This window comes from Equus przewalskii, chromosome 5 (genome assembly GCF_037783145.1).
Source record: "Equus przewalskii isolate Varuska chromosome 5, EquPr2, whole genome shotgun sequence".
In the NCBI taxonomy this organism is placed as follows: Eukaryota; Metazoa; Chordata; class Mammalia; order Perissodactyla; family Equidae; genus Equus; species Equus przewalskii.
In genome coordinates, this window is record NC_091835.1 from 80,892,095 (window position 1) to 80,908,257 (window position 16,163).

Genomic DNA, 16,163 nt, shown 5'->3' on the forward strand with positions numbered 1-16,163 from the left:
CTATCAGTATAGAAACATTCTATTTCTAAAGGTTTAATTAGATCTCTACTGGAATTTTCTTTTTTGTGCCTTGTTGTGATCAATAAATTAATTTTATGATGAACTTCGCCACTGAAAACAACACTTTTATAAACTAAATAAATGAACTACTTGATAAAGTCCAAATTAAAAATATTAGATATCAGACCTCTAAAGTTGATTGTATTGCTATTGAGGGTAATATGAAGAACATGATGGCTCAAATGTTAAACAAGTATTTACTCTTTTATTTTAGCTGGAAATATTTGAACGTAGTACACCAAACAAAGTTTAGACATTTGTGGGTACTCCAGATACTGAGTTATCTCTAGGGAGAAGGGAAGGGATTGTGATTGGGGGGCGGGGGTGGGGGACGTTTAAAGGACTTCTGAAATATCCACACTATTTTATTTATTTAAAAGGAGCATGTATGTTTTGCACTTGTCTGTAAGTATGGCATATTTCATATTTAAAAAAAAGAAAAAGCAGAGAGTTATAAAAAATGATGAAAGCATGCCTTAACTATTTCAATCTAAAGCATACCAATGTACTTGCACTTGCCAATCTTTTAATGTTATGATTTATCTTTTTGTACAGAGTTCTGAGTAGTCTTGCTTTGCACAGACCAGATCCATTTGTGTATTGTCTATGATTTCTACTTTTGAGTTCTATAATGTAGAAGAAAAAATACTCTGGATATATACAATGTTTTCACAATCTTGCACAACTGACATATCTTTGCCTAATTTGATAGCATTTTTGTTTACGCTTAAGTCTTTCCAACAACTCTTTTCCCACTTATTTTATCAGTTCATTTAATATTTAATTAAATTATAATAAATATAAGCGGCACAAATATTGTGCAGTCGACTCTTAACAGCAGACAAATTATTTGAGCAGAAATGTACAGGAGTACTAGAGACGACCTGTAAGCTGTGAGTGTTCACAGTGTGTTAGTCATGATGCTTTAGAGCAGAGGTTGAAAAACTTTCTCTAGAGGCCAGCCGGGTGGCCCAGCAGTTAAGTTCACATGTTCTGCTTTGGCGGCCCGGGGTTCGCCAGTTCAAATCCCGGGTGCAGACATGGCACCGCTTGGCAAGCCATGCTGTGGTAGGCATCCCACATATAAAGTAGAGGAAGATGGGCGTGGATGTTAGCTCACAGCCAGTCTTCCTAAAAAATGAAAAGAAAAGGAAAAACTTTCTCTGTAGGGGCCAGACAATAAATATTTTGGGTCTTATGAGCCATATGGTCTCTGTCCCTACTTAACTCTAGTGCAAAAGCAGGCATAGATAATAAGTAAGCAAATGGGTATGGTTGTGTTGCTAGTGCAAAAGCAGGCATAGATAATAAGTAAGCAAATGGGTATGGTTGTGTTGCAATCAAACTCTATTTACCATGTCCAGCTATGGGCTGGATTTGGCTCACAAGCCATAGTTAGCTGACCTCTGCTTTGTAGAATGAACGGAGTATCAGTTAATCCAGAGTGTCACTCAAGCAGAAGACGATTAAGATGGCTTCTCCTCTGTCTCTGAAGAAAGTCCTAAGCAAATTTTAATTTGTAGAGTAACAATCTCTTCGTTTCAAATTAGGTGGGAAGTGGAACAGAGTTAATTTCACAATGAGGATTTTTATCGTCATTTTAAAGAATAAATATGAATTGTAAGAAATATATTGCAAATATTGGCCAAAGGAAATTTTATTGCTTTGGGAGAATAAAGGCATCATTATAGGAGAAAATAGGTTGTAGTTTTATAAAAACTAGATTTCACATCTATGATCATTAATATCTTCAACGTTAAGTGCAAAAGAGACTGTAACAAATTACTCTGTAGAAATAAGGATGTATTACAACCGGAAGAAAAACCATATGGGCAACAAATATTCATAATTGATTGCTGAAATTTTCAAATGATTATGATTTGCTGAGAGAAAAGAGTTAAGGGAGAGTACAAGTCGTAGTGCTAGGAATCTCTGATCTGTAATCAAATCCACCACTCTGTATGTCTGAAATTCTTAAAACAACTGGTTTCAAGATTGCAGAACTGGTAAGGTAGCCTCTTTCAGCCCAGTTCCACATCTGTCTACCCTCAAAGGCATTCAGAGAAAGAGTCTTCTCCAGTGAAATTCTATTGGTGCTTTGTCCCAGAGACCTGCCAGTAATAATGAAGTATTTGTCATCTTTACACTACAGTCTCCAATTACTCCCAATAAAAGTTTGCAGGTCACTTTCAGGGCTGACCCTGTTGCCGAGTGGTTAAACTTCCGCATGCTCTGCTTTGGCGACCTGGGCGTGAACCTACTCCACTCATCAGCCATGCTGGGCAGGCATCCCACATGCAAAGTAGAGGGGGATTCACACAGATGTTAGCTCAGGGTCAATCTCCCTCAAACAAAAAAAGAAGAAGATTGGCAACGGATGTTAGCTCAGGGCGAATATTCCTCACCAGGAAAAAAAAAGTTTGCAGGTCGCTTTGGAGCGTGAAGGATAAATCTTTGTTACTATTGTGGAATATTGCCATAGAATAAACCCCTGCTCCAGCTCTTTTTTTGGTAAAGATATCTGTCATGTGTTTTATTAGCCATTTATACAGAATGAGATTGAAATTAGATTACATCATATATGCATGCCATGTTTATTTTATCATTTCTAAATAATCAGCTATCCTAAAGCTTTTAGCCTTATCCTTTTGTCTCTAGAGACATATGTTTAATTAAAAAGCAACTTAAGCAGGGTTCAGATATTTCTTAATTAGTTTGACTTTTCCCCCATACATAATGGTATTAAGATTTATCTGTGAAAACCTGCCAAACTGTAATACGGTCATCCCCATTAGGCCTGACCTCTTATTAGGAAGATTATAGAGAGATCATGTTAAATGGGTTAGGATAGCTAGTTATCTTGTAAACTGGTTTATGCGTGTTTGTATCCCTTTGTGATAGACAGGGTATTTAAAACCCGAAATTATTTGGATGACTGAAGGAGACGGCTTTTAAAGTTCCTTCCAGTGGAAGATGCCCGGGCCTTTGTTAAAGGAAGCTGCACCCACCTGCTTTCCCCTGCAGCAGAAGCCGCTCTTTCTCGTCTCCAGTGCTCACTTTTCCTTCTTAGCTGGACCTCTGAATGTTGAAAGTTGCCTCAGGCATGGTCCTTGGCTTTCTATCTCTTTGTCCCTTACCTTAAATGCTATCTGATGGCTCCTAGATTTTTATCACCAGCCTTGATGTATCCTGGGCTTCAGATTTGTATATCCAACTGCCTGCTGGACAGCCAGACGTCTCATAGGCTTCTTGAGCATGTCTAACACTCAAAACAACTTTTTATATCCATTTGTTCCATCACCATCATCATCCTCTACACACGTATCTTTTTCTTATCCATTTTTTACACCTCAGAAAATGGCACCCATTTCAACCCAGTAGCACAAGCCAAAAACTCAATTCTCTCATTCTGCACGTATCAACCCATCAGCAGATTCTGTCATCTCTGCCTGCTGCATGTCCCAAAGCTTGCTGTGTCTCCCACCTGCACTCCGTCTCCTGGACAAAGTTGCTTCATCTGTTGCCTGCGCTTAGACAGCAACAGCAATAGCGTCCTAAGCCGTCTCCCAGCTTTCACTAAGACCTTCCGATCAATAATCCATTCCCTTCCCAAGCAGCCAAAGTATTTAACAAGATAAATCAGACCTGTCAATCCCTGTTTAAAACTCTCCAAAGGCCTCCCGTTGTCCTTAGAATAAAATCCAAACTATCCAGCAAGACCCTGGGTGAACTGGCGCCCACCTGCCACTCAGTGTCATTTCCTGCCTTAGTCACTTTTCCCTGAGTCACCTTGCTTCAGTCCGTTGGCCTTTCTGTTCCCCAGACCCACAAGCTTTTCCTTGCCTCGGGCCTTTCTGCTTGTTGTCTAGAAGACTCTTTCTTCCAGAGCTTTGCAAGACTGACTCCTTTTCATTCAGGTTGCACCCAGCGGCCCTTTGTGAGAGAGCAGCAGCCTTTCCCCCAGCACTCGCTCTGCCTCCGGTTCTCCGCTGCATTTACCACCTGGCCTGTATTTATTTGGGCTTGCTGCATGTTCTCTCTCCTCTCTCGTGATTTGATTCAGGGTACTTACAGAGATTTGGCCTAGGGAAAAAGGAGTCTAGGAGCAGCTCTTCTGAAGGAAATGATTGCCCTGGTGGGTGGGAGCTGTATTAGGCAACAAATGATTGTTCAGCCTACTCCAGGCCAATGCAACCTCACTTCTCCTCCTCCTGTTCCTGCTTTGTGTCCAGTCCTGTCATGCAGATGTAGCATTTTTGACCTTTTCTTTGCTCAAGAGAAACTCAAAACAAGTTTTGCTGAATGCTTGCCTACAGTTGTTAAAGCAGCAGCAAGAATTAAATTCTCGGCTCTTTATGGACCATCAGGAACCAGGACATGAAAGCAGGCGTGTAAAGTTGCCTGTAGGAGTTAAGGCGTCCGGTTCAGTCCCATGAGAGGCTTGTCTCTCCCAGGATGTATCTGCGGTTTTCAGGGTGAGATGCTGAAGAGCTGGGGCAGAAAATAGGGAGAGGCAAAGATGTTTATTTAGAAGAAGTCAACCTTCTTCATTTGACATCTAATGTAAAAGCTCTGAACTTACCTATTTCTGGTTCTTTGAAAGCTGTCCATGGTCATGTGGAGGCTGTTTTTGCAATTTGATTTGCCTGGGTTGCTCTATTTTGCAGAAAGACTCAAAATAAGAGGTAGATGGAGTCTTTACCCAATAGCCACCCAATATCCATGGCTCTGGAAAGGTCCAAGCCAAACTCATTAAAAGCCAGAGATGGGACCCAGGACAAAAGATCACCGAAGACTCTCAGATGGAGGCAGGAGTGATGAAGTTAAAGTAGAATATTTCCGCAGAAGAGTTTCTTCTCTCTCCATTCTCATGGCAGCTGCTTGATTCTGGATCACACAGGACTTGGGGGCTGCCCTCCCGGCCCTTCCAAGGCTGCCCTGCAAATGACATCGGCTCTTACTGTTCTGCAAACATGTTTGTAGACTTTGTTTCCTGTGGAGTTCCATTGTGATAACTTTCATCTAGGACCAAATTTCTACCCCGCTAGGGCTTCTTATGTCACAGAGTTTATGCCAAAAAAATGTTATCTCCCTGAACAGCTGTGATCCAGTTATACTGACGTTATACCCACCAAGTATACTTAAGCTGACCTCTCAGCTTTTGGGACAGGATGAAGTGTCTGTCACAGTCCTCAATACGAACCTGAATTTCACCTTCATTTTTGACACTATTTACAACCCTTTTGCCTGAGGAAATTAGCCTACTATGGTGATTAGACTGATATCTAATGGAATCTATCTTGGCAGCCCTTAGGATATTTTTTCTTAAAACATGCACCCTCCTGCTTCCAACAGTCTTTCCTTCCCCAGTTTTAATCTATAATCTTATGTATCCATTTGGAGTTTTTCGCCCATCAGAACAACACTGTTTTGTTTTCATGAAATGTTTTATCGGTTTCTTCCGTATTTTCATCATTAAATGCACTTGGGTTATAACTCAACTCGGTGCAGAAGCTGGCTTTTCACATCGTCATTAATAATTCACAAGCTCCATAGAATTACTTTAGGCCTTTTTAACCAAGTATCTTGAATCTTAACATCCAGTGTCATTTTAGCTTTCAGTTTAGAAAAAAAGATGATTCTGTGAGTGGCCCTGCTGTCTCAGGAGACCTTGAATAAGAGTTTTATTCCTTTTTCTTGTAAAGTTCAGGATGCCTGAAAAACCCGAGTGGAGAAAATGCTGGATATCAGAAGTAACAAAATCATGCCAGTTAAGTGACCTTCCAGACCGAGAGGCACCGTAGGGGTCAGAGAAGGAAATTTTCCGTCCCGGCCCATCACAGACACCTCTAAGGGAAGCACTCAAAGTCCAGGAGACACCTGGGGAGACCCCTGGATCGCTCACTAAGCCACGTGCATGCTTCTCCACAGCCTGTTAGGAAACCTCGGTGAGATCAGCTCTTACTGGGTGCAGACCTACCAGATCCGCCCGGCTGAGTGGGTGCGGAAATGTGCCCCGGTGCTGCGGTGATCTTGACGTTGATTCCCCAAAGAAGCCACGCTTAGAAATTTGAGGAGTGAACTGTTGAAGTCTGGGAATAAGGAAAACTTAGTATGTATTCTTCAGAGCTCTCTCTCAGTGGGCTAATTGGGGTTGGAGTTCTTTATTTTTCTTTCTCGTTTTACTTCATTCCTCTCTTTGTCTTTTAAGGTGAAAAGAGACTTGGTTTTTGTAGTGGGGGGAAGGCTTTTCTCTGGGTTGTTTCCTCGCAGTATCAATTTTCTGTTAAGTCCCATTGGCACCTGTACTCGTGAAGCAGCGTCTGCGATCTGCTTCATTTAGAATCAAGGTGAATCCCTCTTCTTTCGGAATAGTGGGATGTTTGGAAGCTCTGGTACGTCCTGAAGAAATGAGGCCATTTCTTTTACAAATTCATGTTTTCATAAGATTAGGTGTTATTGAATGATAGAATAAGTTTTCAGCCCCTCTAATGTGTGTAAAACTGCTACACAGAACATTTCATGAATTTTGAGTAGCAAGAGAAATAAAAGAGGACTTTGCTCATCTGAGACAAGAAGGTTTTTTCTTTTTAAGATTTTATTTTTCCTTTTTCTCCCCAAATCGCCCCAGTACATAGCTGTATATTTCAGTTGTGGATCCTTCTAGCTGTGGCATGTGGGACGCCACCTCAGAATGACCTGATGAGCGGTGCCGTGTCCGCGCCAAGGATCCAAACCAGCGACAGCGTGGGCCACTGAAGCGGAGCGCGAGAACTTAACCACTCGGCCACGGGGCCGGCCCCGAGACAAGAAGTTTTCAATTAACCAAAAATATTTGAGTGCAGCTGATTCCACTGGAAATGTGTTAATTTTGAGACTGGTTGCTGCATTTCACAATTATATTTTGTTTGTATTTGTAATTGTGATGTGGCAGCTACTTTCTGCTTTTTAAAATCAAGTGATCTTTAACCAAGTGGATTCTCTTGCCTGCCCGGGGAAATGGCACCCCCAGGGGACAGGGCACAGGACGCTTTCACTGGATTGTTTTAGTGCAGTGCTTCTCAAACTGTAATGTGCATATGAGTCACCTGTGAATGTTTTTTAAACTTCAGATTCTAATTCAGCAGGTCAGGGGTGGGGCCTAACATTCTGCATTTCTGGGTTTTTTTGGTTTTTTTTTTTGAGGAAGATTATCCCTGAGCTAACTACTGTCAATCCTCCTCTTTTTGCTGAGGAAGACTGGCCCTGAGCTAACATCCATGCCTATCTTCCTCCACTTTATATGTGGGACGCCTACCACAGCATGGCTTTTGCCAAGCGGTGCCATGTCTGCACCTGGGATTCAAACCAGTGAACCTCAGGCCGCCGAGAAGCGGAACGTGCAAACTTAACCGCTGCGCCACCAAGCTGGCCCCAGATTCTGCGTTTCTGACAAGCTCCAGGGAATAACTGATGCTGCTGGTCCACAGACCATGCTGTGAATCACAAGATTGCAGAATTATCTTTATGTAAGAAATCCCAATTTAGTAATTCTGGAATTGGAGCGTGACAGTGGAATTAAATACGTGGGCATTTCTAAGGACAGGTCAGTGATTGAATCTGTGCCTTCATAAAGACAGAGCTCATGGCTCGTGTCCTGGTGGACGCATGTTTTTGTGCAAAGGTTGCATCCTTTGTGCCCTCTGCTACTCTTAGGAGCAAACTAATGAGCAGCTTGTATTTGAATTCCTTGCGAATGGAGATTATATTTTACTGTTTCAGTCTTCATATTCCTGGAGGCTAGCATAGGCCCAGCCACCTAATAGATGGCCAATTAGTGAGTTGAATTGAATCCAATTGAATTGATTGAACTTCAATCAGAACAATATAGAGATGACCTAGTTTTGTACCTTTAAAACCTCTTGTTTCCTCTTTAAGAGATTGATATTGTTTTTATGTACAAATTTAAAATTCTGTCAGCAATTTATAACTGACCAATATCCAGTGTTGTATTCTATTTAAAATTATTATTTTCTCTTAAAATGCAACATGAAAAAATAAATGAAAATACAAATTAAAGGTAGTGAAGATTCAAGAATCCCAAAGCCCTTTGATTCCTAGGAATAGTAAACAAAATTCTGTCTCCAATCAAAGGACTTTGGCGATCATTTCTTATTTAAGAATTGTATTCTAGGGATGAGAAAGAAGGTTGTGTATCTATCACCACCACAATCAATTTCAGAACATTTTCATTACTCCAAAAAGAAATTCTGCACTCCTTAACCATCCCTCCCCAATCCTTCCATCCTCTAGCCCTAAGCAACCACTAATCTACTTTCTGTCTCGGCAGACTTGCCTGTTCTGGACATTTCATTCCTGGACTATTTTGGCAGCTTCAGACCTCTTCGTCTCACTCTTGTTTGAATATAGGTTATTATTGAGTCTTTGATAAATTATGCAAATCCAAAATTTTACAAAATCTTGCATCCTAGAAGGATTATTTATAAATCATTGTATCAGTCTCAGCATGCATGAACAAACTTGAATGCTTTTTTTTTCCTGATTTCCTTTCTGTATTTGATTTTGCTTCTTTTATTTTTTTAACAGCTTTGTTGAAATCTTATTCATATACCATAGAGTTCACTCATTAAAAATCTACAGTTAGCTTTTAGTATATTCACAGAGTTGTGTATCTATCACCACAATCAATTTCAGAACATTTTCATTACTCCAAAAAGAAATTCTGCACTCCTTAACCATCCCTCCCCAATCCTTCCATCCTCTAGCCCTAAGCAACCACTAATCTACTTTCTGTCTCGGCAGACTTGCCTGTTCTGGACATTTCATGTAAATGGAATCATACAATATGTGGTCTCTTGTGACCAGCTTCTTTGAGTGCGATGTTTCACAGTTGATCCATGTCGTAGCATGAGTCAGTACTTCATTCCTTTTTATGACTGAATAATATTCCATTGTGTGGCTATAACACATTTTGTTTCTCTTCATTAGTTGATGGACATTTAGGTTGTTTCCACTTTTCAGCTGTTATGAATAATGCTGCTATAAACATTCATGTACAAGTTTTTGTGTGAAAATCTTTTTATTTCTCTTGTATATATACCTAGGAATGGAATTGCCAAGTCATATAATAAGTCTTTGTTTAGCCTTTTGACTTGCCAGACATTTTTCCAGCGTGACTGTAACGTTTTACATTCCCATCAGCAGTGTATGCAGTTTCCAGTTCCTCCACATGCTCTCCAACAGTTGTTCTGTCTGTGGCTGTATGATCATAGCCATCCTGCCATCCGAGTGATAGTACAAGTGCTATCTCGTTGTGGTTTTGTTATGCGTCTCCCTGGTGACTAATGATGTTGAGCATCTTTTCATGTGCTTGCTGACCATTTGTATAACTTCTTTTGAGAAGTGTCTGTTCAGATACATTGCCCATTTTCTAATTGGGCTGTCTTTTTATTATTGAGTTGTAAGAGTTCTTTGTATGTTCTGGATACATTTCTTTGTCAGATATATGATTTGCAAAAGAAAACTTTCCCATTCTGTGGCTTATCTTTTCCCTTGATAGTGAAGGACAAAAGTCTTCAAATTTGATGAAATGCAATTTGCTTCTTTTTTCTTTCGTTCCTTGTGCTTTTGTTGCCCGCTTCAAGAAACCAGTGCCGAATGCAAGGTCATAAAGGTTTACACCTACGTTTTTTCCTGAGAATTTCACAGTTACAGCTATCACGTTTAGGTCTTTGATCCATTTTGAGTTAATTTTTGTATAAGATGTTCTTCTATTTTTTAAGTGCTGTGATCTTGGCTACCATGCGAGTCTGAACAGAGCCCTGAGGACCTACCTGTCTGCGGAGTATAACCTTGAAACCTCCAGACATGAAGGCTTAGACATCATTGAGAATGCAGTTGACAACCTGGAGCCCAGGAGTGATAAGCAGAGGTTCATGGAGATGTACCCTGCTGCCTTCTGTCCACCAGTGAAGTTTGAGTTTCAGTCTCACATGGGTGACGAGGTCAGTAATTGATTATTTTAAAACTAACAAATTGTCTGTTCACTGAGGTACTCTTCACCTGCTGTAACCCAACAGCTGTAAGAATTCCAGGTTGTTTTCTCTCTCCTGCCTTTGCACGGGATCTTAGTATAGGATGAGGCTAAAATCAGCCACTGCCCCCTTTTAAAGCAGAGGTCAAACACTCCAGTGCCTGCAGTGGCCAAACAGCTAGAGGTGTGAGCTCGGGTGGGTGTAAGCGCTCAGTGGTCTCAGGATGGAGAGTTCCCCCTCCACCACAAGACTTTCAGATTAGATTTGAAACAAAACATTTTGCTGGCCTGAGAGAATCTACCTGAAGACTTCTTATAATCCTGATATAAAGATCCCCAAAAGAAAAATATTGTAAATGGTAGGAAAATTGGAGAGAGGGAAAAAAAAAGTGCAAAACATTTTAAGACTCAAGTTGTCTTCAGACTAGTAAAATGAGCATTACAAATAATATATTATATCTCAGCTTCTTTATTTGACTTTAGCTGTCCTATTTTACTCAAGGAAAAAAATCTGTTTAAACCATTTATGAGTTATAGTGGTATATTGTCTGTGGACAGGGAGAAACAAGAACCAATTAATAGAGCATGCTATATGGCACTTGGTGTCCCAGCTGTGCAAAACAATACTCATAGATTAAAAACTCAATTTTAGCTCGTTGTGATGACAGTATGTTTTAAAAAATAGATGTAATTATAATATCCATGGCAGATTTCTTTAATGTCATAATTTTTTCTGAAACATCTAGTGTTAAGACTTATAAGCTATGTATGTGTGTGCCTGTTATGTTTCTAACTTAATTTTATTTTTCCTTGATTCAATAGAGTGAATTACTTGATTAGAAATGGTAGGTGGTTTTTATGCCAATAGCACATGAATTGGACAGGCAAGTGGCTTATCCCACCCAGAGTTATATTTCCAAAACCAAATGGCTTTTGTTTTAATTTTTTAGTTATAGCTATGGTAAACACAGCATGGTAAAATATCACAGACAAGTGTCTTCAATTGGGTTGATAGGTTTTTTTCCAGTATTATTATTTTAATAAAGTGAATCTGTTCTCCTTTTTTTATGACCAGTTCTGCCATCAGGCAATAATTTCTAATATTTTGGAGACTCCGTACAAGGAAACCCCCATATGCTGAGAGCATTTCTATGATAAGGAAGATAAGAAGAAATTATTTGTTCCCAGTACCATTTTAATACAATTAAAAGACCCTACTTTTGGCCTTATCCATAATGGAGATCTTGGCCAGAATATCTTTCTACTAAAGCCTAAGAGAAGTGGCCCCTTCAAGTCCCTGGTGAATCAGGGGACTTGGCTGATATTGGCATGGCAAGCTGTGGTTGAAAGATGCTAAAAATGGATAGTCACGTTTTCTGAGTTTTTTCCTGTGTGCCAGGTCGTGTTCTAAGTGCTTTGTGTACATTGTCTCACTTCATCCCCACAACAGCCCTGTGCTGTAGAAACGCACTAGCCTCATTCCTTACAGATAAGGAAACTAAGGGTTAGTAACTTACACAGCCCTCAGCCTCCTGGAACCAGTAGGCCCTGCTGCCTGCCTGCCTTTTGCCTGTATGGTCCACTGGGATCATCCTTTGCATCTGCCCTCCACCCCACGGTCCTTAAGAATTCCTCAAGTGAGGTGTCCACGTCAGACTCCCTTCCCAGCGGCTGCCCATTCTTAGAGCGGTGCTTCCTGCAGCTGCTGTCTTCCCAGTCGTGTCCAGGCCAGGCAGCTGCCTTCTGCTCTTGTCACTGACATCACAGGCCCGTTTCTAAAACTGAAGTTTTGAGGCAGCTGTTCGAAGTAAATATGGCATCGGAATCTTGAGGGCATTGGCGTGATTCCCGCAGCCCTTAAACAGGGGATGCGCACCTCGGGGGGCGGGCTGGCTGGGCCCTGTTGTAATGGCCGTTTCTGATTCCCCATCAGGTGTGTCAGGTCAGCGCCCAACAGCCGGTCCAGGCTGAGCTCATGCTCAGGTACCAGCAGCTGCAGTCCCGACTGGCCACTCTCAAAATCGAGAATGAGGAGGTAAGCATGCTCTGTGCCCCACTAGTAAGATGAAGTCTAGTGTATGACCTAGGCATAGTTGACATTCTAAATGCAATCTCTTTGTCATGCCTTTTCAGCTAAATTTGGGTTCCTAAAATACTCTTTCTAGAGGATAAATGCAAAGATTCTGTATTCTACCATAGATAAGTACTTTATCAGGGAGTCACTACATACACACATAAACACACCTTTTATTCTTAAATGGGCACTTCATACTGAAAATAGTTACCATAGATTATCAAATTCAACATATGTATCTAAGAATATACAGTAATGGGTGGAATGCAACTTTTGACTGACAGGTTAATTTAATCCTAACTTTTGATATTAGTACTTTTTTTCTTTTTGGTCAGGAAGATTGGCCCTGAACTAACATCTGTTGCCAATCTACCTCTTTTTGCTTGAGGAAAATTGTCACCAAGCTAACATCTGTGCCAGTCTTTCTCTGTTTTATATGTGGGATGCTGCCACAGCATGGCTTGATCAGTGGTGTGTAGGTCTGCACCCAGGATCTGAACCGGTGAACCCGGGGCCACTGAAGTGGAGCGTACGAACTTAACCACTACACCACTGGGCCAGCCCCAAGATATTAGTAACTTTTTTATGCTTTTTTGTATTCTCTAGGTTTTTGTTGCTGAACATGGCATCCCTGATATAATTAGTACAAAAATCCTATTTTAAAATAATACTTGAATGAGAATAGAAAACTGTTTATTTGCCGACCTTAGTGGATTTAAATGGATAGAACATAAAATGTAGATTATAAATATATGTTAAGCCAGAAAGCAGTCGTACAGTTCAGCTGCCTGTTTCTGAAATTAATTTAATTGGATCCACATTCTTCTTAAATAAAACATGAACCACAGATGTTTCTTGTATTAGTCAAGGCTCTCAGTTGTAATTTACAAGAACCCAAATCAAACTTACTCAAGTTAGAAAGTTTACTTACTGGTCAGTGTTTGCCATAGCCTCGGGCATGATTGGCTCTGTGTTCAGCTGATATTATCAGGACGCTCCCTCTGTTCATCACTTTGAAGTACTATCTCCATGTGTGTTGGTAGGAGCTTTTCCTCCAGTACTGGGAGAGTCAGGACCACATGGTCCCTGCAGCTTACCATCTCATGTCATCCCAGTATCCTTGTCTCTGAAATAGGCTCCTTCTTGGGCCTGCCTTCAGTCTTGCATACTTCTGGACCAACAGATACATCCAGGAAATGGGGTTCTCTCAATGATCCACCTAGATATTGTGCCCACTCGTAGAACCCTTTGATTGACAGCCCCAACAGGAATATGTATTTATACAGACAAATAATTCCCAAAAGGAAGGAATGTGGGACAGAAAAAAACACAATAATTCACCTTGGTAAAATGAATTATCAAAATTCACTTTAGTACCTTGTCTTATTTTAATTCTACTGGGATGTCTTGAGTTATGTGAATGTGTGTTTGTTTCTGTTAAGAAAGAGTGATCTGTTTCTAGACCGCTATAGTTTGGTCAAAACCCATTGTAGCTTTCTGGCTTCCATTCTTCCTAAAAGAACCAAAACACCCCTTATTCAAACATGTGTATTCAAAATACAACCAGTGTGATTAAGACTGCAGTCTTTGTGTGAAGTCCCACAAATGAGCCTTTCCAGAGGAAAGCTGCTGCTCTCCTGGAGATGTTTTAGACTTAGGATTTTGGCGAGGCATTGCAAAAAACTCCCCTAATGCGGTGTACTGGATTCTGGTAGATCTGTGGTTTGTATGTCTAGTGACTTCCAATTTTTTTTCATGTGTATCCTCCTGCTGTTTTATTTGGAAACATTCTCTAAATTCTAGGAAAAAAGTGTGTTATATACGAGGTCAAAGCTGGCAGCTCACAGACCTGCTTTGCTTGTCTCCTACAGTTGTGCCGGTTAAAAACAGGGAGTCTGGCAGCTCTGGCCCTGCGTTGCCTCATGAAGGCAAGAGCTGGGGTATTTGAATTCTATTTTGCCCTAGTCGTTCAGCTCCCAATTTTCTTACATTGGACTCGTCCATTTCTGTTACCTGTCTGGCCTCTGTAGGCCTTTGAGTTTGTGACCCTTAATGTATGCCGCTTTGGGCACAATGTGGAGAAGCACAGTGCCCTTATGAACTGATAGAGGCAGGCAATGCTTTCTGAGGGTTCGTTTTTTAAAATTTACCATAGAGACAAATGAATTGGGTTGTCCACATGTGTCTTGTGAGCATGACTCGTGGTTTATGATTTGTTGGATATGAAACAAATTCACTCTGGTGGATTGGGATTCCCAGTGAAAGTCAAATTGAAATTGGATTTTCGACAGTCAGTAGGTTTCCATAAGTATTGAAGGAGGAAAAGGTGTTTCAATATAGTTCAAGGCTGGAGAATAGGGCACTTTGATTATCACCCAGGTTCTCCTTGGGGATGAGCCAAAGGTGAAGCCAAAGTCATATGACAAGAGCCAACTCCAGGAGTGTTAGATACTGTGGGCCAGCTCATTTCAGTACAGTAAATCTTTGTGGAGCGGCTTCTGCTTTCCGCATATTTTGCCAGGTGTGGAGAGTACAGAAATGAATCAGTCACAGTTAGCGTCTGTCTAGCATAAGAGCCAGACTGTAACAAGTCATTTCTATCATGTGGAAAATAAGAGACGTAACTTGGGAACAACATAGCAATCATTGCTAATTGGGAGTCCTGTGCAGCACTTTTCTCTACCATATAGAAAGAATTTGCTTGTGATCTTCCACCGATAGAAAGACAGAAAATTGACACATTGGTTTCAAACCAAAATATACAAGTAAAGAAACATGTCTGATTCTCTGCCTCTGCACAAACATATACACACTCATAAGGTCCAAAATTAGCTGGAAAGAGTTCACTTAACTAAAAATAATTATGACTGCCCAGTGGAAAGATCAAAGTTAAGAGAGAATTTCATCCAAGTTTACAAAAGTGTAGATAGTACAGCTGAGTAGAACATGAACCTTTTAACCAAATCTTAAATAACTACAAATAATGGGCACCATGGGAAACTATGGGGAGCCTTTTTAGAAAGGAGTGTCCATGCTAAGAGCCCACAGACCATATTTGGCCATGAATAAATTTTGTTTGCTCTACAGTGCTTGATTTTTAAAAATTAGTTGCTGTCATTTAAAAATTGGAAGTTTTAGCTAAAAATATTGATTTCTAGCTTCTAAAAAATTAGAAAGTCTGATCACACTAGACCTACATTTCTGGAGGTCAGTTACTAGCTTGAGCTGAACAATAGATGCTCCCCTTAGACACAGAGTATGTTCTTCCTGTTTGCCATGCTCCCCACTCAGCCCACTTGCCTCATTTTCATTCTTTGCTTGGTGCTTGAAGATGTTTGAGTTTGCAGCACCTGCCTAAAACAGAGAGGGCAGTAAGCATTTGTGAAACGGCCTCAGTATACTCATAAGTAAAGGTTTGAGATGGGCTTGAGTAAATTTGTGGTTGATGCACATTCATAATGGTTTAAGACATTTATTGTCACTTCACAACTTTATGTTTGCCTGTTATACCTTTTAAAATGAGCTTTCACTTTCATTATGCTTCAAACCTGCATCAGTGGTACCTCAGTCTTACAATTCCAGCCTCCAGTCAACAAATATTTCTCAGTGTCCACTGTGTATTGTGCATCGAACTAGGACAGGGCCTGCTGCCTACACGACTTTATTGCCCATTTTTTTGTTTTCCTTTTCTGAAAAGTTTAGAAAACTGTTTTTACTTAACTGTAAAAAGTTAAGAAAACTGGAAAGTTTTCTTAAACTCTGAAGTGCAACATTAATAAACGCTACGTTTAAAGGCAACGCTTTAAAAGCAACCTCAATCTCAATGATCCTTTATACCTTTCTCACTGTGAATATTTTCCAAACTCCTCCCAACCTAATGTGACACAGTCTTGTCCACTTTCTCGAAGTTTACCTTTAACCTTTGTCCTGGGGTTTTCAGCCTAGGGGTGATTCCTGTTGCTCCTTTCTTTCGCAGCCAGCTTTTGGAGTAATTCC

General features: G+C 40.6%; 1 protein-coding gene across 5 annotated transcripts in view; it reads left to right on the top strand.

Annotated features, from left to right (window-relative positions):
• SRGAP1 (SLIT-ROBO Rho GTPase activating protein 1) overlaps positions 1 to 16,163 on the top strand; it is a 258,617-nt gene that overhangs the window by 180,572 nt on the left and 61,882 nt on the right. For all 5 annotated transcript variants that reach the window (XM_008524590.2, XM_008524591.2, XM_070621938.1 and 2 more), the window contains 2 exons: positions 9,843 to 10,064; positions 12,027 to 12,128. In XM_008524590.2, coding sequence (XP_008522812.1) covers positions 9,843 to 10,064; positions 12,027 to 12,128 — 324 coding nt within the window. The remainder of the gene's footprint in view (positions 1 to 9,842; positions 10,065 to 12,026; positions 12,129 to 16,163) is intronic.